At 39.6% G+C, this 21,671-nt stretch overlaps 1 protein-coding gene across 2 annotated transcripts in view; it reads left to right on the top strand.

Moving 5' to 3' along the window:
* Positions 1 to 21,671, top strand: part of SGCD (sarcoglycan delta) — a 415,532-nt gene that overhangs the window by 253,334 nt on the left and 140,527 nt on the right. For both annotated transcript variants that reach the window (XM_080923991.1, XM_080923992.1), the window contains exons 4-5: positions 2,567 to 2,654; positions 11,829 to 11,948. In XM_080923991.1, the coding sequence (XP_080780117.1) occupies positions 2,567 to 2,654; positions 11,829 to 11,948 (208 nt within the window). The remainder of the gene's footprint in view (positions 1 to 2,566; positions 2,655 to 11,828; positions 11,949 to 21,671) is intronic.

Here is a 21,671-nt window from a genome sequence, read left to right as displayed (position 1 = left end):
AGCTCTTTGGTCCATGTTACCCCCTTCCAGGCACTTACCAAAGCTTCAATCAAGTCCTTGTCTGTAACAAGGCTATGCATCCTAATATTTCCCAAACAGTTCTACCAACGTGAGATTAAACTTCAAATTCATGACCTATGGGGGGCCATTCTCATTCTAACTGTGACAGATATGTAGATATATTCCTTGGCTTGGCTGTAAATAACACATACATCATCATAATACAAACTAAGAATAATGCTTTACACGCAGTAAAACCCTCACCACTGAAGGAAGTAAGTGAATAACATCTGAAGCTGATAGCCCTGGAGATAGCACCAAAGGACATAGACTCTAAGATGCAAAATCTCCGAGGAAAACCTGTAGTTCTATTGAAAGCCCTTGCAGGGATGAAAAGACCTGAATTAATGTTCTTTGCTGTAAGTCTTGCAGATGTGACATTTACCAGTTCTGTTTCAATATAAGAATAAATAATATATTTTTAAACAGACAGAAAAAATTTAAATGTCAGCAGGATGGAGCCATTTAGTGTCTAAATGACCTCTTGCATTCTGCTGTCACCAGAGGGAGGGATGGAGTGAATAGTGTTCATCAGTGACCACCAAGACATCAAGAAAAGATTACACTGTATTCTGTGAGTCTGATTAAAGGATTGAAGAGGTGGGAAACTCTACTTCATCAAAGTATCTGTGTGCTGCAAATTCCAGCACAAACTCTGGTCTTCGGCATCATTTTCATACCTTGAAGTCCATACTTCACATCCAGAAGAGCAGGTGGATGAGCTACAGTCTGACTCTCTACACTTGCCCGTCAGATGAGTCTGCAGATTGCTTTATGCCAACCCATTTGAGTCCCCAGATAGCTTTCCCTAAATTCCTTGTCCTCCTGGGTCACCTTCAGGTCAACTTGAGGGTAACAGTAGTGAGTGGAACAAGGCAGGGAACAGACATAAGCAGAGGGGCTGCATACTGGCTTACCCTGCGATTCCTCACTCGTTAATACATCAGAGGTCTTGGGAATGCTTATGTGGCTGACATTTTACTGCTTTTAGTCAGAAGCCGTCAGAGAACAAAATGAAATTTATAGGGATCCAGATCCCATGTCAGCCTCTTCCCCTTTGTGTGTCCTCTCATGCTCTTTCCCTGGCAACCTTTCTATTACAAGTAAACTGAAGGTCATAGAAAAAAAAAAAAAAAAAAAAAAAAAAACACCGGGAAAGAATGAAGCTTTGTTTAAACTCTGATGTAGAAAAGACTCTATTTTCCAAGATGCCAGCATGCTTGAACAATTAATGCTAAGGTATATAGTATTTGGATGTGTTGGTAAAAAAACAAAACAAAACAAAAGGCAAGCAAAAAATCACTCATACTGTAAAAGTATATAGAACCAAGCCTAACTATCTGAGTTTGATCCTTGGAACCCACATGGAGAGAGGAGAGAACTGATTTGTGTAAGTTGTCCTCTAGCCTCCAGATGTGCACACATATACAAACAGATATATAGATACACATAAACATATGAATTAATAAATCATAGGGCCCCAGCCCTTGATATAAAACTATAGGCAACTAAGGAATTTTGAGGGCTGTACAATAGGTCTTTCACAGGGAGGATCCCTGAAATTGGTTATTCCATACCAAATGAACAGTTCTGAAATCATATGTATATATGAATGATTATTTCCTTGGTGACATTTTCTTGGCATACACCCATGCCTACTGGTGCATGTCCTTTTGAAGATTGACTATATAACAAAATGGCACTGAGTTTAACAGTTTCTACAGAGATCATGCATCCCACAAGGTTTAGGATCAGTCTTGTCCCAGAGAAAGTATGTCATGCCCTGTTCTGAATTTCACTCTAAAAGGAAAAGGTAACACAGTATGAAAGATGGATATGTGTACCTGTGTAATTAAGGAGACAGTAGACAGTATCCTAGATTACTTGGAAGAAAAGAGCCCTGGAAACTAGAAAAAGACAAATGGACAGGCAGAGATCTACCTAGGGATGTTGTATCTCCTGGGTTCTTTATGAATGTGCTGTCAGGCTTCCATAGAGGATTCTCCTGACTGTCAGGTATTCAGGCCACGTCTCTATGCTCTCCATGGAAGCTGCATGGTTCTTCTGGGTCAACTGTGCACTAGAAGTGACAGGGCTGGGAGCTGATTGGTTGCTTCTGTGCTCCAGGACTACCTTTTATCCACAGAAAGAAACAAAAAAGCTCTTCTATCTCTTATTAAATTTTTTGTGTGTATGTGTGTGTGTGTGTGTATGTGTGTGTGTGTGTGTGTGTGTGTGTGTGTGTGTGTGTGTGTGTGTGTGAATGAGTGTGTTTGTATAAGAAAGAGAGAGTGGGGAGAGAAGTTTTGGAGGTCCTTTTCTTTACATAAAATCTATGTTAACTGGTGTGCCTGTCACCACATAGTTAAATATTTGTACCTCTAAAACAAAGATGCATCATCCAGGACATGGATAAAGGCAGGTCCGCTCCTTGGAGAATTGGTAATGCAGTTCCTTCATTACAGCAATCTCTTTATCATGTTCTTCTTCTGTGTTCTTATTACAGGGTAATGCCCTATACTTCAAATCTGCCAGGAATGTGACAGTGAACATTCTCAATGACCAGACAAAAGTGCTGACTCAGCTAGTAACAGGTAAGAGAAGAGCAAATAGACAGATGTCTTGTCCACACCCAGACAAAACAGACATTACTGTCCTGTGAAATGCCACATAAACTTGAATAAGGCTGTACTATCTGATTCTACTAAAAGATACTCTCTTATCTATTCCCACATTAACTTATCAAGTGCCATGACAATTGCTTTTGTGGAAAAGCTATTTTCAGTAATCTTGGCCCCTAACCATGAACCAGATGCTTCAATCAAGGAAAAACCCTCTTAAATTTTGTTCATTTGAGGGATTTTCACATATTTATATAATAAAGTGTGATTTTATATACCACCCATTTTCTCCCTTCAACTCCCCTCATCGTAACCTTTCCCAACGTAATAATTTTTTTATCTTAATAACCTACTAATTCTAGTTACTGTTACCCAGACACACGGAGATAAGCACGAACCCAAGCAGTAGCCTCTTAAGTCCAGAAGAGAGTATTTCACATTACTCCTTCCTCTCTGGCTCTTGCAGTATTGTGATCTCATCTTCTAGAAAGATGCCTGAGCCTGGGAAGAGACCTCTGGGAACTTTCAGGTAGGGCTACTGTTTGGGTCTGTGCTCATCAGGCCTCCATCTACACCCAGCATTAGAGCCGGCCATTCGCCATCAGGAATCACAGCCTGCCCATAAAGAAGTGAACACCAAAGACTGATCTCCCTCTGGAACCCATGGCCCACAAATACACAGGAAAGACAAGCTCAATTCAGAGACAACAAGATCAACTAATATGAAAGATAAGAAGATGGCAAGAGGCAAACACAAGAATCTAAGCAACAGAAAGAAAAAATAACCTGGCCCAGTAAATATCTTCAACAAAATTATAGAAGAAAACTTTAACCTAAAGAAAGAGATAATTATGAGCATATAAGAAGCCTGCACAACTTCAAAAACATTGGACCAGAAAGGAAAACCTTCCCAACATATAAAGTCAAAACAACAAATGTTCAAAACAAAGAAAATACTAAAAGCAGCAAGGCAAGAAAAGATAAGTACCATATGAAGGTAGACTGATAAGAAATATGCCAGACTTCTCAACAGAGACTATGAAAGCTAGAACATCCTGGACAGACATCATACAGACGCTAAGAGAACACAAATAGCAGCCCAGATTACTATATTCGGCAAAACTCTCAGTTACTATGAATGAAGAAATGAACATATTCTGGGACAAGACGAAATTTACACAATATCTGTCCACAAATTCAGCCCTACAAAGGATAATAGATGGAAAACTTCACCACAAAGAGGGAAACTTCACACTAGGAAAAGCAAGAAAATGTAACAAAACCAAAAGAAGAAAGGCACACAAACATAATTCTACCTCTAAAAATAAACAGGAAACAACAATCACTATTTTTTAATATCTCTTAACATCAATGGACTCAACTCCTCAATAAAAAGACATAGAATGTAAGACTGGATATGTAAACAGGACCCAGCATTTTACTGCATACAGAACACTCATCTCAGCAACAAAGACAGATACTACCTCAGAGTAAAAGGTTGGGAAAAAAGACCTTCCAAGAAAATGGTCCCAAGAAACAAGATGGGTTAGCCATTCTAATACCAAATAAAATAAAATTTCAACAAAAAGTCATCAAAAAAAGAAAAGGAAGGACATTTTCTCCTCATCAAAGGTAAAACCTATCAAGATGAACTATCTATCCTGGACATCTAAGCTCCAAATATAAGGGCACCCATGGTCATGAAAGAAACTCTACTAAAGCTAAAACCATATATTGCATCACACACAATAATAATGGGAGACTTATATACACAACTTTCATGAATAGACAGATCATGGAAGCAGAAATTGAGCAGAAACACAGTTAAACTAACAGAAGTTTTTAACTGAATAGATTAACAAACATTTATAGAATATTTTATTCTAAAACAAAATAATATACCTAATTTTCAGAACCTCCAACTACATTCTCCAAATTTGACCATACAGTCAGTCACAAAACAGGACTCAACAAATATAAAATTGAAATAATCTCATGTATCCTAACAGATAACCATGGACTAAGGCTGCTGTTCAATAACAAGAAAAAGCCCCCACACACGGAAGATATAAAATGTTCTATACAATGATAGCTTGGTCAAAGAAGAAATAAAGAAAGAAAACAATTTTTGGAATTTAACAAAATTGAAGGCACAGCATACCCAAACTTATAGGATACAATGAAAGCAGTGCTAAGAGAAAAACTCAGCTCAGAGTGCCTCCCAAAAGAAACTGGAGACAGCATACACTAACGACTTGACAGCACACCTGAAAGTTTTAGAATAAAAAGAAGCAGATACACCTAAGAAGAGTAGAGGGCAGGAAATAATCAAACTCAGAGCTGAAATCAACCATATAGAAATAAAAAGAACTACACAAAGAATCAATGAAACCAGGATCTGGTTCGTTGAGAAAATCATCAGGATTGATAAATCCTTAGCCAGACTAATGAGAGGGCACAGAAAATTATCCAAATTAACAAAATCAAAATTGAAAGGGGAGACATTACAACAGACACTGAAGAAATTCAAGAAGTTGTCAGTTACTACTACAAAAGCCTATACTCAACAAAACTGGAAAATCTAGAGAAAATGGACAATTTTCTAGACGGATACCATCAACCAAGTTTAAATCACAATCAGATAAACCATCTAAAGAGCCCCATAGCCTAGAAAGAAATAGAAGCAGTCATCAAAAACCTCCCAAACAAAAATAACTAAGTACCAGATGGATTTAATGCAGAAATCTATCAGACTTTCATAGAAGACCTAATACAAATATTCTCCAAACTATTCAACAAAACAGGAGCAGATGGAACACTGCCCAACTCATTCTTCCAATCCACAATTACACTCATTCGTAAACCACACAAAGACCCTCCAAAAAAGAACTCAGACTAATTTCCTTCATGTACACTGATGCAAATTACTTAATAAAATCCTTGCAAACCGAATCCAAGAACACATCAAAATGATCATTTACTATGATCAAGTAGGCTTTATTCAAGGGATACAGGGATGATTCAATATATGAAAATCTATCAATGTAATCCACCATATAAACAAACTCAAAAGAGAAAAATACCATACAATCATCTCTTTAGATGCTGAAGAATCATTTGACAAAAGTCAGCACCCCTTCATGTTTAGAGACTTAGAAAGATCAGGAATTTAAGGCCCATACTTAAACATAGTAAAAGTAATATACAGCAAACCAGTAGCCAACATCAAACTAAATGGTGAGAAACCTGAAGCAATCCCACTAAAATCAGGGACTAGAGAAGGTTGCCCATTCTCTCCTTACCTATTTAATATAGTACTGAAAATACTAGCCAGAACAATCAGACAGCAAAAGAAGTCCGAAGGGATGCAAATTGGAACGAAAGAAGTCAAAATAGCACTATGTGTTCATGAAAGATAGTGTATTTAAGTGAGTGCAAAAATTCCACCAGAGAACTTCTGCAGATGGTAAACAACTTCTGATAGAGGGCTAGTATCCAATATATTCAAAGAAATTAAAAAGTTAGACTCTAGAGAATCAAATAATCCTACTAAAAATGAGGTAAAGAGCTAAACAAAGAATTCTCAACTGAGGAATATGGAATGGCTGAGAAGCACCTAATGAAATGCTCAACATCAGGAAAATGCAAGTCAACACAACCCTAAGATTCCACCTCACACCAGTCAGAATGGCTAAGATCAAAATTTCAGGTTTCAGCAGATGCTGGTGAGGATGTGGTGAATGATGAACACTCTTCCACTGTTGGTGGGATTTTCAGCTGGTACAACTACTCTGGAAATCAGTCTGGTGGTTGCTTAGAAAATTGGACTGAGGACCCAGCAATACAACTCCTGGGCATATACCTAAAAGAAGTGCCAACATCTAACAAGGACACATGCTCCACCATGTTCATAGCAGCCTTATTTATTATAGCCAGAAGCTGGAAAAGATCCAGATGTTCTTCAACAGAGGAATGGATGCAAAAATTGTGGTACATTTATACAAGGAGGAACTACTTGGCTATTAAAAACAATGACTTCATGAATTTCCTAAGCAAATGAAAGGAACTTGAAGCTATCATCCTGAGTGAGGTAACCCAGTCACAAAATAACATTCATGGTACTTTACTGATAAGTGGATACTAGACCAAAAGGCTGGGAATACCCAAGAAACAGTTCACAGAAATTATGAAGCTTTATGTGAAGGAAGGATATAATGTGGACGCCTCAGTCCTTCTTAGAAGGGAGAACAAAACATTCATGGAAGGAAATAACAGGGCAAATAGAGGATCAGGGGTTGGAGAAAACATTGCCCAGAGACTGCCTCACCTGGGGAACCATCACATGTGCAGCTTCTAAACCCAAGCACTATTGCTGGTGCTAAGTAGTGCTTACTGGTAGGAATCTGATTTGAACACTTCCTCAGAATCTCTGCCAGAGCCATACTAATACAGAGGAGGAAACCTGCAACTAACCATCAGACTGAACAAGGGAACCTCCGTGAATGATCTAGAGAATGGCCTGAAGAAGCTGAAAGGGTCTGCAACCCCATGAGAGGAACAAAATTATCAACTAATCAAATCCACCACAACTTCCAGGGACTAAAACATCAACCAATGAGTTCTTCTGGAGAGTCCTGTGGCTACAGGTGAATATGCAGCAGAGGATAGTATTCTCTGGCATCAATGGGAGGAGAGGCCTTTGGACCAGGAAGGCTTGTTTTCCCAGTGTAGGAGAATGTCAAGGTGCTGAAATGGGAGAGGGTCGTTGGGAGAGGGAGAACCTTCATGAAGGCAATGGAAGGGGGTGGGGTGACAGGATTGGGGGAAGGGGATAACATCTAAAATGTAAATACAGAGAATATACAATAAAATTTTTTTAAATTTAAAAAATAAAGTTTTAATTTTCTCTGCCTACCTCTCTACCCCTCTTTCCCCCATCCTGCTAGCACTATAGTTTCAGACACAGCTAGCATGTCCAGTTTTACATGGGAGTTGGGTTTCCAAACTCAGGTCCTCAATGTCATCACAGCAGAAACTTTACTATCTGAGCCATCTTCCCAGCTTGTGTAAAAGGGATTTTTAATCATAGCCTTGTCCTATTTACTACTCTTGTCCTTGAGCATAACTCAACTGCATGCTGCAAATGTGTCCACAGGCTATGCACATGTGTTACTTTTTATTACAGGAGATTTGTTTCTAACAGCTGTGGGACCCACTAGGTTCTAAGCTTTGAATTCTAACAGTTTAGACAAGAATTGGTTGTTTTAAAAAAATGGCTCCACTAGTAAGGATGGGTCTCACAGACAATATCATGTATATAATCAATGCACCCTCTGTAGGTTTACAAGAAATAATAGACAGATAGCATTGTATACTTCACAGAGAAAGGAGAAATTGTAGATCTGAATGGCATTGTTAGATCACCAGAAAAAATGCCGTTTGACTTCAGTGCTGAGAGAAAAGTTTCTAGATAAATATTTTGAGAAGATAGTAACCCAAATATACCCAAACATTACTGTTACTAGAATTTTCTGGGCCCTACTAAGGGTCAGAGAAAAGCAGGTGCCTTTGCACACAGAGCCCTGTTCCTCTTCCCTGAACAAAGGCGCAGTTAGGTGTCAGGAGTGACATAGCCTTGAGGTAGACTGGCCGTCCACAGCTGAGAGGCTCCTGGGTCTGCGGAAATGCTGCCCCAAAAGGGCCTGTGACCCACAAACATACTGGAACAGCAAGAATCTGGACAGTAGGCTTTGTTTATATAACACCTGGCCTCCTGTCACCAGTGCTAAATAATCAAACAGCTTCAGTAAGCAGTGATTTAAGCCACATGTGTGAGAACTGCCTCCAGGAGGGAGATGAATCCAACCTCCAGCTCCCAGATCCCAAGGCTCAAGAAAAAGACTGATTTACCTGTTGATGAGTTGCCATTTGTGGGAGATTTAGTTTACTTGAAAGACAATTTTGATAAAGCTGTGAATGACTATTACTCCTCTAAAAAGAGCCCACCTCCCTTCCCCTCCTCCCTCTCCTCTCTTTTCTTTCTTCTTCTTCCTTTTCCTTCAAACCTCCCCTCCTCCTCTCCATATCCATCTTCCCCTCCTCTTTCCTCCATCCCTCTTCTCTTCTTTACATCCTCTATCTATTCTTTATCTTCTTCTTCCTCCCTATTTCTCTCTCCCTTACTCATTTATTACCACTCTTACTTTGTCCCCCTCTCCCCATCTCTTGGATCCCCTGGACTCCTCCTCTTTTCTTTCTTCGCTCACCTTCCAATAGTATTTGTCTATTGATCTCTCATTCCTAAATTGGTGCTTCTTAGGAGCTGCAAGACAGCAATCCTGACTCTTAGGATGAGGGTCAAGGAAAACTAATGCTGGGGACAAAAGGTTAAACATAATGTCTTCTAATTCCTACTGGGTGGGATGTGCAATTCCACAAAGGCAATCTCTCATGTCTCCCAAGCATTGCAATCCCAATTCTATAACTCTCCTGTTTGCCTGGGAAATATCTCAAAAGTCCACCACAATGCCTGATGTTCCATGTTCAGGTCATCCTTTGTTCATGAGGCCCTACTTTCAGTGGTAGAACTAAAGCCAGACCACTGATTAAGTTTGACTCTCAGTGTTGCTGAATGAGTAACTTAGAACAACCCATCTTTGGCGCCCTGAAACCTATAAGGAGAACAGCTTTAATGAGAGAAAGGATCCTAGTCTCAAAGCAAAAACTGGGGTAATAAGCACCAGGCCTTTCTTGTCTTCAGATTCCTGGTGGTCACAACACCTGCAGCTTAAGGTCTTGCCTTTTCCTCTGAGTTGTGGAGAGGAGACCGAGGAGACTTCATGCATAGTCTGCCACCCATAGAAAGGTATTAACAGAAGATGAACTTTGCCTCAAAAGTCATGTTTTCTAGCCCCACACAGCTGTAGATTAGCTGAAGGGCTTCCAAATAGACTCCAAGTTGACCAGAATTTCACTCATGCCATGCCCTGAGAATTTTCCATCCCTAGGTAAAACCAAACAAGCTGTTTGCACCACCTAGCCAGGATTCACTACGAGGGCTTTGGCTACATCTTTGTTTTGCTGTGTTTTATGTTGGCAACTGGTTCTGGCCCTTGAATTCTACTTCATATTCTATGGTTCTCAGCAAAGGAAGATAACTTAATTTTGTTTTGGATGTTCTGACTGCTGTAGCATTTTTTAGTATAACCCCTGATAAGTCACTGTTCAGAGTGAGAGACTATACCCAGTAAACTTGGAGCCAAGTCTGACAGTCTTGCCAGGTTCATGGCAAAGATAAGCATTTGTCTCCCATTGTCATCCTTCCATATGACTAGGTCTAGCCTGGGCAAACTGCCCTGGCTCCATGTCCATCCTGAGGTTGTTCATTCACTTATCATTACCATATTTTTTCTTTATCTCCTGTCTCCTTCCTTCCAAATAATGTTATACTTCTAGAATTGATAAGCAATATAAATTTCACTTAAAGTTTTAATGGCATCAATTAGATAGCTACATCCTAACTCATGTGGAAATACCTACACTATTTCTTTTGCACATTGCTGCTCTTCAAGATTTCTTTGAGTTCTTTGTCACTGCTTTCTAAATATCCTCTTTTTCAGAAATGGTATCTACTTGATGTTCTGAATGTTCTGATTCTAGCCCTCCTCACCTTTCTAAGCAAGCAGATATCCTGTGTTCCATGTACCATGATATAAGTTGAATTCCACTCTCAGATTTTCCCTTGCTCCCACAGAGCCATTGTGGGAGCCCTAGGCTCACAATGCTTATTTTTTTCCTGTATAACCAGACAAGATCATCCCCAGGGCTCACAATGCTTCTAGATTCCATACAATCTCTGCTGCTTCTATCTCTGGCTCATGAAAGAAACTTTCCCACACACTTTTCCATGTTAGAGAGTAAATGTGAATTTTCTGACAAGGGAGTAGGAAGTCTGCAAAATGGTTGTAAGTGAATGAGCAAACTGCATGAAGAGACACACACTATTAATAATGTTCAATACACAGGGACCATCTCAGTAGAAGAATGCAGATGTTGTCAACTTTCCCAGCAGATTGTTCTAGACCAAAAGATAAGATCTATTTGATCAGAGCTAGTTTCAAATGGAGATGACCCTGTCCCTGGCTACTCAGATGCTTTTATGCAGACCAGCTTTTGGGGAGTCACCTGAAACAAAGGTACTGGGAAAGATTCAGCTCAGATAGGCAAAGAAGACTCCTATCAGGACTTCAGACATTATTAACCAGTCTTTCTTTCTTGTAAAAGCTATGGAGTTTTTGTGATGCATTAATAAATTGAATTAGGGTGAAGAGGTGGCTCAGTTTTTAAGAGCACTTAATTGTTCTAACCAGAGATTTTAAATTCTATTCCCAGCAACCACATAGTGGCACACTAACATCTGTAATGGGATCTGATGTCCAATCTTGTTGTGCATAAAGACAGAACATTCATAAACATAAAATACAGAAATAAAGAAATTGAATCTGTGTGATTGTGACTCCATCAGGATGCAGGTGCAATGGGGCCAGGACACTTATTATATACTGCTGTAGACAGCCTGTATTGAAGAACAGCATGTGATGCCACATAACAAGCTCAAAGTATATTGTTATTAAATTAATTCCTACTATAAGAGACTTAACTTGTAGGGGGACTGATTACAATATATTATTGCTACTTTTTCTCAGAAATTGTCTACTAAGAAGACAGATTTGTCTTCATGTCAGCCATTAGGTCAGGGGTCTAAAGAGATGGTTCAGCTGAACTCCTAGGTCCCGTTTATGGTATTTACAAGAGATAATACTCTGAATTCCGACACTTTTGATCAAAATTTCCCAAATCTTTGACATTAATTTAAAGCTAGCAATGAGAAATTTCATTCAAGCAGTACTCCTTAAGAAGAATATAGTGACCCCTAAAACCACATCCCAGGACCTTGTGATTAAAAGCAATTGACAAGATGAGGCGCAGTCATGACACTAATTTCCATGGCCAGCTTCAGCAAACCAATCCACTTAACATTAAAATCAGACAATCTCATGGAGCACATATGTTCTAAGGAAAACTCTTGTAGTGACATGGGACAAGGCTAATGCATTCCTCCTCTCTTTCTTTCTCTTTCTCTTTTAGGTCCGAAGGCTGTGGAAGCATATGGTAGAAGGTTTGAAGTAAAAACTGTTTCTGGAAAATTGCTCTTTTCTGCGGATGACAGTGAAGTGGTCGTGGGAGCCGAGAGATTGAGAGTCTTAGGTGAGGGACGTTTAAACATGCAATTGGCTGGATGATACCATCTACATTGCAAAAGAAAATAACATGGTGCCATCTACTGAATGCTTGTGACCTCCTCCAATCCCCAATGCAAATATTAAATTCTAACTTCAGTATGACAATGCCTGGAGATTTATACCTTTGTCAGGATATTTATCCCTGAAGTTGGTTGGAGCTTTTATTAGTAATGTGAGGTCCCTTATAAGAAAATAAAGCAGGTATATATTGTGGTAGTTTGTGTTCCTTTCTCCCTCTTCTTCTTCTCTTCTTCCCTTTCTCTTTTCCCCTCCCCTCTTTCCATCTTCTTTCCACTCTCTTTTCTCTCCTCCTCTTCTTTCTTCCTCTTTTTCCTTTTGCCTTTTCTCCCTTCCCTCCTCTCTGCCTCTGTGTCCCTCCACCTTTCCCTTCTTCCTCCCCTCCCCTCATCTGTGTCCCTTGCTCTTTCTCTTCCATTATATATAAAACTATAAAAAAAAACTTAGCAGCCTGTATCTAGAAGAGAGCCGTCCTCAGAAACCAACCAGAATGACACTGAATCTTACATTTCTAGCTTCTAAAACTGTAGGTAGAGGGAGTTGAGTGTAGTTTTAAGCTATAAAACCTCTAGTGTATTGCTATAGAAGTTCAAACACAAAGAAATTGTGTGTCATAGTGTAAATGAGACCACTTTCCTGGGTTCTTTTAAAGCAAGGCAGTTTGACCTTCATGGACTCTGATTCCCCAAAGAGCATTGCTCACACTATGAAGTCATTTGAGTTTGTGTTTCAACAGTTGTCTTTGGGTGTCAATGTGTGCTCATGTAAGGAGCTATTCATGTACAATACACTTTTCTCACAAGCTTATTTTGAATTGCTTAATGCATGATGCAGTGAATTATCAACCTGGTTGCAAATAAACTCTAATTCCAGAAGGATGTTTAGGTTTAGGCTCAAAGATCTAATCATATTTAACTGAATAGGAAGATCTGGTATGTAAGTTTGAGAAGTCAATCTTTAATATAGATACAGCCCAGGAGTAGTGCTGAAATCATTGTTCCGAAAACTCACAAGTCAGGAAGACTTCTGTAACTTGAAACTACATAGTGAAATCTAAGCTCTTCTGAACTGCAGAGTAAGGCTGTGAATCACAGAATAAAATAAAGAGTCAGAGAAGCAGTGGGGAAGGAAATACAGAACAAAAGGAAAGAATTTCTTTTAACTTTTTGTAAAGATTCATGTATTTTATGTGTGTGTATGTGTGTTTTTCCTACATGTACATATGTGTACCATGTGTGTACCTTGTGTTCTTGGAGGTCCAAAGAGGTCCTCGGGTCTCCCAGCACTAGAATTGTATATTTTTGTAAGTTGCCATGTAGGTGTTGGGAAGTAAACTTAGGCCCTCTGTAAGAGCAACCATTACAATTAATGGCTAAGTTGTCTCTCCATCACTGTTTTTTAAAAGTAAAATCAAACAAATTTCTGGGTTCCTCCTGCTGAGTTAATGATTTTAAGTATGCTACCAGAATCTTCCAAGGCTGCACAGTAAAAGGGACCAGTGTGGTGGTTTAAGATTGTACTACTGAGCAAACCTAGCTTTTCATTGCTGATGTTGCACACTGAGTTGTCTGGCAGGTTATTGACGTCATCGAGCCATTTTCTTTCTCTTCTCCACAAGGATAAGAATACCTGCCACCTGGGATTGTAGAGTTAATAAAGACCATGTTCCCAGCACTTTCCTCAGTATCCTCAGCAAAACAGCACTCCGTCAGTGGCAACATGCCTAAGCTACTGCTGGTACTTTTTCCTTCTTTTCTCCATAGGATTCACTGAAGCACAGACGCTCAAACCTAGAGCTCTAAGATAATCCCACTACTTATAACCCATAGCTTTCCTACACTCACTAAGGGACCTTAAGAACAAGGTATTTGACCTCTACATGCCTGTGTCTATGCGAAACTGCTATCACTGAAGTGCCTTCTTCCCAGCTTGAGGGAAAGGTTAAGCTAAGTAGTCTGTATAGAGTGGCAAGCCAGGTGCTCAGCCTGTGCTAGCCAGGCCTGAGTTATTGTTACAAGCTCTTCTTCTAAATTAGTGTTTGTTCTCTGCACTGTTGTTTATTTGCCTTTCACATCTTTCTCAGGTCCCATCTCAGGGGCTTTCATGTCTTTCATGTTGCTCTCAGGAGGACTGTTGAGTCTGCTTTTCTGTTTCTCTCCTCTCCTGTCCTCTCCTCTCCTCTCCTCATTTGTTCTCTCCCTCCATTTATACATACTCATTTATAAATTTATTGCTAGATAACATTTAGATCTCTATACCTAGCTCTGATTTCCTCCCTAGCTTTAGGGGTTTATTCTTTATGTGGATAGCCCACTATCCTCTCAAATATAGTAGGATTTGCATGATTATCTTAAGATAAAACACATACAAACAAACACAAATACGCACATTACTACTCAACCTTAGTTAATCTTTCTAGTCTACTTGAGTCCCTGTCACTGTGTCTTAACATGTCATCAGCTCAACATTCAGAAGATAAAGTGACCATCCTTAAGGGGCCAAAAGGGAGTTAAGAATGCAGGGCACACAAATGCTGAGGCAAAAGACCTGTCCAGCTCCTGGTCAGGGACTTACCAATAAAGTGAGCCAACTACCGTTTTTTGGAGGGGACTTCCTGTTCAGAATTGGGACTACCCACAGAGTGGGTATTCAAGCAGTCCTTTACATGGGCTGAAAATGAAAATGAAGTTCAAAATTACGTCTTTCCAATACATATAATAGCCGATAGATTAAGGTTGCTTTGCAGTGTAGGTGAGAGTCGAAGATAAATCATATACTTATCTGAATGATTTGATTATTTTCACACCTGTGTCCTCTGTGACTCTAGTCTGTTGACACTTTTAAAAAGTAAATAGCAGGTTTAAGCCAGATCTTGATAACAAATGTGGTTCTAAGTTACATTCGGGTCCTGGGAAGTTTGAAGAACTGAGCACATTGAACTCATTTTTGAAAGCCTTCTGGATAAATAATCTTTTTGTAAAAATCCTGTGAGCTGCTTGGTTCTGATCAGTAAGTACCACACAAAGCACACTAGAACATACATACTTTGAGTTATCCTGCTTTGGCCTCCCAAAGTACAAGCTAGAATTGTGGTCATGCATGACCACACCCAGCTTCATCTCTTACCTGGATCTTTCTCTTTGTGGGGCAGACAGCATCTTCTTACCCATCTTGCAGGTGGCAGAATTGAGTTGAGCCATATTTGAGGGGAGCACAGTAGGACTTAGAGAGACAATTTCCCCAGCCTGCTGTTTTAGCTACAGGTGCAACTCTTTAAACCACGGTTCTTTATTAAGTCCTTTCATTATTCCTATTTTAAGATGAGAAAACTGAGGATTGAAAAGGTGGAGGAACTTGCCAGAGAATGTGCAAAGAGCCATGCTCAAATTCCCATGGACCTCAGAGGTCTCCAACACAGTGCATATTCAAAGAGTCTTTCAGAAATTATGCTTCTATTTCTAGAAATTACATTCACAGTAATTATAGGTTTGGGGGAGAGGGGACACAAACCTTCAGACTCTGCTCTTGTTCAAGGGTGTTTTACTAGATCTGAAATAGTTGGCCAGGAGAGGGATTAGAGGTATTTTGTGCTATGATAACCTTGTAGCCATGGATTTTACTCTTCCCAGTAGTACTTTTTGATTTATGTCACCATATTAAAACCTGGCTTTGCAAAGAAAATAAAATGATTCACAATAATGCCAAAGATCCAGGCACATTGGCTTAATCTTATCATCCAGAGCTTTGTAATGTTTTCATTCTTGAACTCACTGCCCTGTACTTGCCTTGCCTAAACACCTGACATGAAATACTCTCCAGTTGCTTTAAAGAAGACACCTGTTTTTGCTGGTAGTTAAATTTCCTCTGAATAACAGCTGAAAGGATCTGTCCCTCCCCATCATTAGGAATATTTTCTTGTTTCTGGAACACTTAGAAAGGACGCATCAAAACAAATCCAATTACTGTTAACAGTGCTGATGGTTGGGAAATGCCCACCCTCAAAATTTCATATCAATCTTGCCAGTGAAAGGAAGCCAGCCAGCATACTAGAGAGATGAGTTTCCTGTCAGCTGGGACTTTGCCATATGGTGTGGAATGAAATGTGTAGGCAATTTCATTTTCAGCTTAATGAGAAGTTTGTCAGACAGCACAAGCTCTTGGGAGGTTTGGGTCTAGATGAGTTCTTCATTGGTACAGCTACCATAGCTCGATTGGAATCTTTGCTCATCCTCTTAGGGTATGTGTGGCCCCATTCAAGGTGACTTTTCTTTTTAAACTTTAGTTTTACCTGTCTAAAGCAAAATATGGAAGGGGCTGGATGTGGTGGTACCTACTTATAATCCTGGCTTTTACTGGGGAAGCTAAAGCAGGATTATTACAAACTCAAGGCCAGCCTGAGCTACATGATATGTGTGGGGTGATGGGGTCAGAGAGAGTGTATGTAGAGAAGAGAGCACTTAATATGTTAAGAAAATTAATTAATTAAAATTTTTTCTTTCTTTTCTGTGGTACTGAGGCTAGACCCCGGGGCATCACACGCCCTGTGCAAGTACTCTACTACCTGTTTCTATGCTTACAGAGCTGTGGCTTTCACCGTGGGTGTGACTTCTTCCAAAGTACTATCTTTCTCTTGTCCTATGATCCCTTGCTTTCAGAACTATTGGGAGCACAGAACACATGGAGTGTTGAATATGTAGCATGCAAGTAAGCATTGAGGATGTGGAGAGTTATTTTGTTACTGGTGGCTACTCATGCTTTAGGAGATCTGGGAAGACCTGAATGTGAATACACTGTTGTATGAGTATAAAAAGAAAATTGCCTATGAACTTATGGGAATATTCATGTGTCAGGGGAGCTAGGACTAGTACACTCTATAAACAGTGTGGCCAAGAGAGAACACAGCTTCATCATTTGGAAAGTGCTCCACTGCCTACCTCACTGTGTGAAGGTGTTCTAGATTACTTTCTGTTGCTGTTATAAATCATTCTTACCAAAATCCACTTGGGAATGAAAATATTATTGGCTTTCAGTTCCAAATCAAAATGCACCCAGAAGGAAGTCATGACAAGACCTGAAGCAGATACCACAGAGGGACACTGCTCTTGTCTTACTCTCTGCCACATTTCTTTTATAGTCCACAATCACGTGTGCCTTACCAGCTCTGAAGAAGTCAGCCTGAAAAGGGATTGGTGGCATTTTGTGCTATGATAATTGTTTCCCCATACACTTGGGGCTCCTCAATAGTTCATTTGTACTTTTTGATTTATGTCACCATAGTCAAACCTGACTTTGCAAAGAAAATAAAATGATCAATAATAATGTCAAAGATCCAACCACATTGGCTTAATCATCACACAGAGCTTTGCAAAGATGTCAACTTTTCCATAGTTGTTTAACTAAAGTCCAAGACATGGTCCAATGTCATAGTTCTCAGTTACTTCAAAGCAGACACTTCACTCTGATCTAGACAATTCCTCATTTGAAATTTCTTTGTATTTGTTCACTCTAGGTCGTGTCATATTGACAATGAAAAAAACTAAGAAGCACAAACAACACAGACATCAGTAATAAATGTGTTCCCAGACTGGATTCTAGTCTTGGAGGGTTCGCCTCACCAATTCCCTCCTGTGGTGAGGTTTCTGCTATGACTCATTATGGCAGTAGTATGCACCATGCAGTCACATAAGGAACATCAGCTAAGGTTTCTTTGTTAGAGTGTAAACTGAAATATCAGTATTGTTACACACTATGGCATTAGAAATTCAGGGATGAGGCATAATGAGTAGTTTTAAGAGGCCCTCCCACCAATGCTGGTGCATCCCAAATATTTCAAAACATTAGCCTAAGTCCTCTTTGACTCTGATGATAACGATCAGATTAGACAATCATTAACCACTGAGATCCATCAAAGCAACTATGTAAATGCAGTTAGTGGATATGCATGACTGTCTACTCTGTCCAATGTGCAAGGCTTAGCACAACTTACCATGAGTAAATGAGTTTGGCCCTCACACCCACCTCACAAGAATCATGAATGTTTGTCCTTATTTTTTACATGTAAGCAAATAGAGACATAGAAATTTGAAAAACTGCCCAAGGATCCACTGCAAAAAAAAATGACCAAGTGAGGGTCTTATTTACTTTCATCTGTGATCTGAATAACAGGCATTTTCAGCCTCCCTTTTGTCATAGCATCACAGAATAGAAAGAAGATAAGTCCATGGCTTCCCAGCATCCCTTTCTATTTCAGCTCTCGGGGCAAAAAGCTCTTCTATTCCTTTGGCTGTTCCCCCATTTTCTGTTCCCCCACTTACTTGTTGACCTCTTCCTTAACTGGGTAAGCCTATTCAGCTCATTGTACACATCACACCCTCTACTACAACTCAATTTTCCCTACTCTCCTATCCCTACCACCTGTCACAGCCTGCTTGGCTTGGGTCTGGAAACTTGACTAAGGCTGTGAGGGAATGAAGAAAAGAATTTTTAAAAAAGACTTGTATATAGAAAAGTTAGGGTGAGGTGAACTTACACATTCTAACTAAGTGGCAACAACTATCCCAGCAACCAGGAACCTCAGTGTGTTTAGTGTGTGCAGCACAGAAGTAGGGGTTGGGTAGCCATTGTAGATCTCTGTAAGCCAGAGTCTCAGGAGAAAACTGCAATTGCTAGTTTTTATACACACTGGTCAACTATAAACACAAGTGTTTGGATCAAAGGGAGAATTTGCCATTCTGAGCCTGACCTGAGGAAGGTTTTGATAATTGTCAATGGCTCTGAGGTATTGATCTTTGATGTGATCATGCCCATGCCAATAATGCACAGTCACTCAGAATGCCACATACCATTTCCCCACTCTCTCATGATTACCATAGTACCCTGAAAACATCTCATGCTGCATTTTCCCAGAAGTTTCCTCTCTCCTCCAGTTCCACAGTCCCAGAAGAATAGACACTTTGGGCTCTTGTGGAGATCTCTGTGTCTCCCTCCCTTCAGTTTTTGCAATGAAATTGAGGCTTCCCATGTTGAACTCCCTGCCTCTCTTGAGGCAGCAGCTGTGATCTTCCTGGTGAGATTTCCAGTCTCCTGGTCTTCAAGGCCAGTCTTCACTCAGATGCCATGCCTGGACCTCTCAGGAGCACAGGTGCTTTGGCCATCCCTGAGTTTTCTGGAGTACAAGGTTCTCTCCCCATGGCAGGCACTAAATAAATAAATAAATAGATAGATAAAAGTTTATGGTGAGACCCATCCATTCAACTACAAAAGAAGAAGGACAAAATAAATAAGCATGTTTAAGCCAAGGCAGAATGTAGTTTATCTTTCATAATAGAATATAGTTATTAAACACTGGGCATGGATGGCTTGTACAAAGGAGCAAGAAAGTAGACAGCATAAAAACCTGGCATTTAATACACATCTTTATGACAACAGTAAGAAGAATGCGGCTTTAGTTTTCATTAATGTGCAATTTCCTTTAGCAATGAATTAGGCATTATAGCATTTACAAACAAAGCATAATTATAAAGTGTTATTTAAATTGTCAATTAGGACTATTTATACTCTAGGTTAGTCTGCTTAAACATGTCCTCTAGATGCCACTTGATGTTAATTGTCTGAGTTACATTATTATCAATTGAAAAAAAAACATTTTAATTAAATATAAAGCCACTTGAGTAGCATAAAATTATAGAAATTTAAAAATGGCTTGAAGTTTAACTTGTTTTAGGGCTGCTCAGATATTTCTCTTAGCCATTTACATTGTTTTCTTCATAAAACTATTTCAACTTTACAAATAGTTGAAAGGATGGAAGTGATATAGGTAGTGTTCATTCATTCAATGAGTGTATCCTCATTGTGTGTGTGTGTGTGTGTGTGTGTGTGTGTGTGTTTTATGTAATATCCACAACTTAGCTCCTAGTGTCGTGGATACAAACATGTGTGTCATTGTCTTTACTCTCCCATGAGATTTTCTGTCTAATCTAATGATGAGACAGAGATGTCATTATCTAAGAACACAAAAAGGTAGACTGATGTCTGTGGATAGGATAAGGTACTAGTGGACTCCAGGTGAAGAAAATAGAAGAGAGTTTATAAATCTTAAGTTTTCTAATAGAAACATTCAGAGCAGGTTGAATGTATCCATTAATGGGGAAGGATGTAGGGAGAGAGTTTACATGAGTGAATGATGTGGCACAAGTTCATTGTCTGTATTATCTGCCCAATTCAAAGTGAGAGTCCTTTTGACTATGTGCTAAGGAGATGACTTTGTGGGTAAGAGCTCTTGAGGACCTGAGTTTGGATTCCAAGTACCAATATGAAGAGCTGAGTATGGTTGTGCGTGTCTTTAACCCTGATGGAGGCAGAGACAGTAGTGTTTGCTAGCTACTCAACTGAAGAGCAGTGAGCTTCTAGTTCAGTGAAAGACCCTGGCTCAAAGGAATAAAGTAGAGAGCAATCGAAAGGGTCCATTACTAGCCTCCACACAGGTTCAACCAATGCAGGTACGTACACACGTGCAGACAGAGACAGAGAGACAGAGACAGGAAAAAAACAGACTGACTGACTAGAAAACTACTGTCTCACCTGGTTTAAAAGCCCCAGGGTAGCTGGCTGGCCAGCAGCTACACTCAGAAGCTCAGGGAGTGAGACCAAAGCATAGCAAACATCTCTTTTTGTTCCTCAGACTATGTGAGTGATCATTCCAGTTTTATATTCTGCCTTCATTTCTGATGCTAAGCAGAGAGCAGACATGCCTACCTAACCAAAATCTTAATGAGAAACTGGTTAAGTTCCTACCCATCCCCCAGCTAGTCCCCAGGACTAGGGGGATGAGATGAGCTAGGCGAAAACAGCACTGATACAAGCCAGGATTAGAGTGGCTGCACAACAAATGGACAGGATCTCTCTCTAAAGGAAATTGTGTCTTGTCATCAGGAGAAACAATTGGTGATAGACAACAACAAAAACCAAGAGAGCAAACATTTGTTGCAATTACTGACAGTCCAGTTAAAGTAAGTTGTAGTCATGGTACAAGGACAGAATGGTACAAATACACTCTTATCGGAGCAATCTTCTCTGACCACTTTAGAAAAATATTATACAATATTTACAATACCAAACTACTGCCTGAATTAAAATGATATAATTATTATAGAATAAAGTTTAAATATGGCCTATAGAAGATTTAGGGCTACAATGGCAGAACTGATAAATTAACAGAAATTATACCATGTATAGGGCCTCCAGTGTTTACAGCCTGGTCATTACATGAGAAGGTTGTTGTTTCTCTTACTGTACATTTGTGCTATCTTATTCCTTATTCTTCCATTTCTACATAGATATTAAATGGATAGATGGATGAATGGATGGATAGAGGAATAGATGGATGAATAGATAGATGATAGGTAGATAGATAGATAGATAGATAGATAGATAGATAGAAAGATGATACATTGGTTTTCTCTTGTTCCTCATCATTACTATCTGAGCCTAATGTCAGCTGGATGTTTTGTTAATCAGAGTCTAGAATAGCCCCTTGTCTCTAGAACAAAAGGAAGCAGATAGACACAAAAGGAGTAGACAGCAAGAAATAATCCAACTCAGAGCAGAAATTGACCAAATAGAAACAAAAAGAACCAATCTCACTTATGAACAGTGATGCAAAAATACTCAA

The sequence above is a fragment of the Micromys minutus genome (genome assembly GCF_963924665.1).
Source record: "Micromys minutus genome assembly, chromosome: 10".
Taxonomy (NCBI): Eukaryota; Metazoa; Chordata; class Mammalia; order Rodentia; family Muridae; genus Micromys; species Micromys minutus.
Note: the sequence above shows the minus strand (reverse complement) of the source record. Positions and strands in the feature narration are given on the sequence as shown.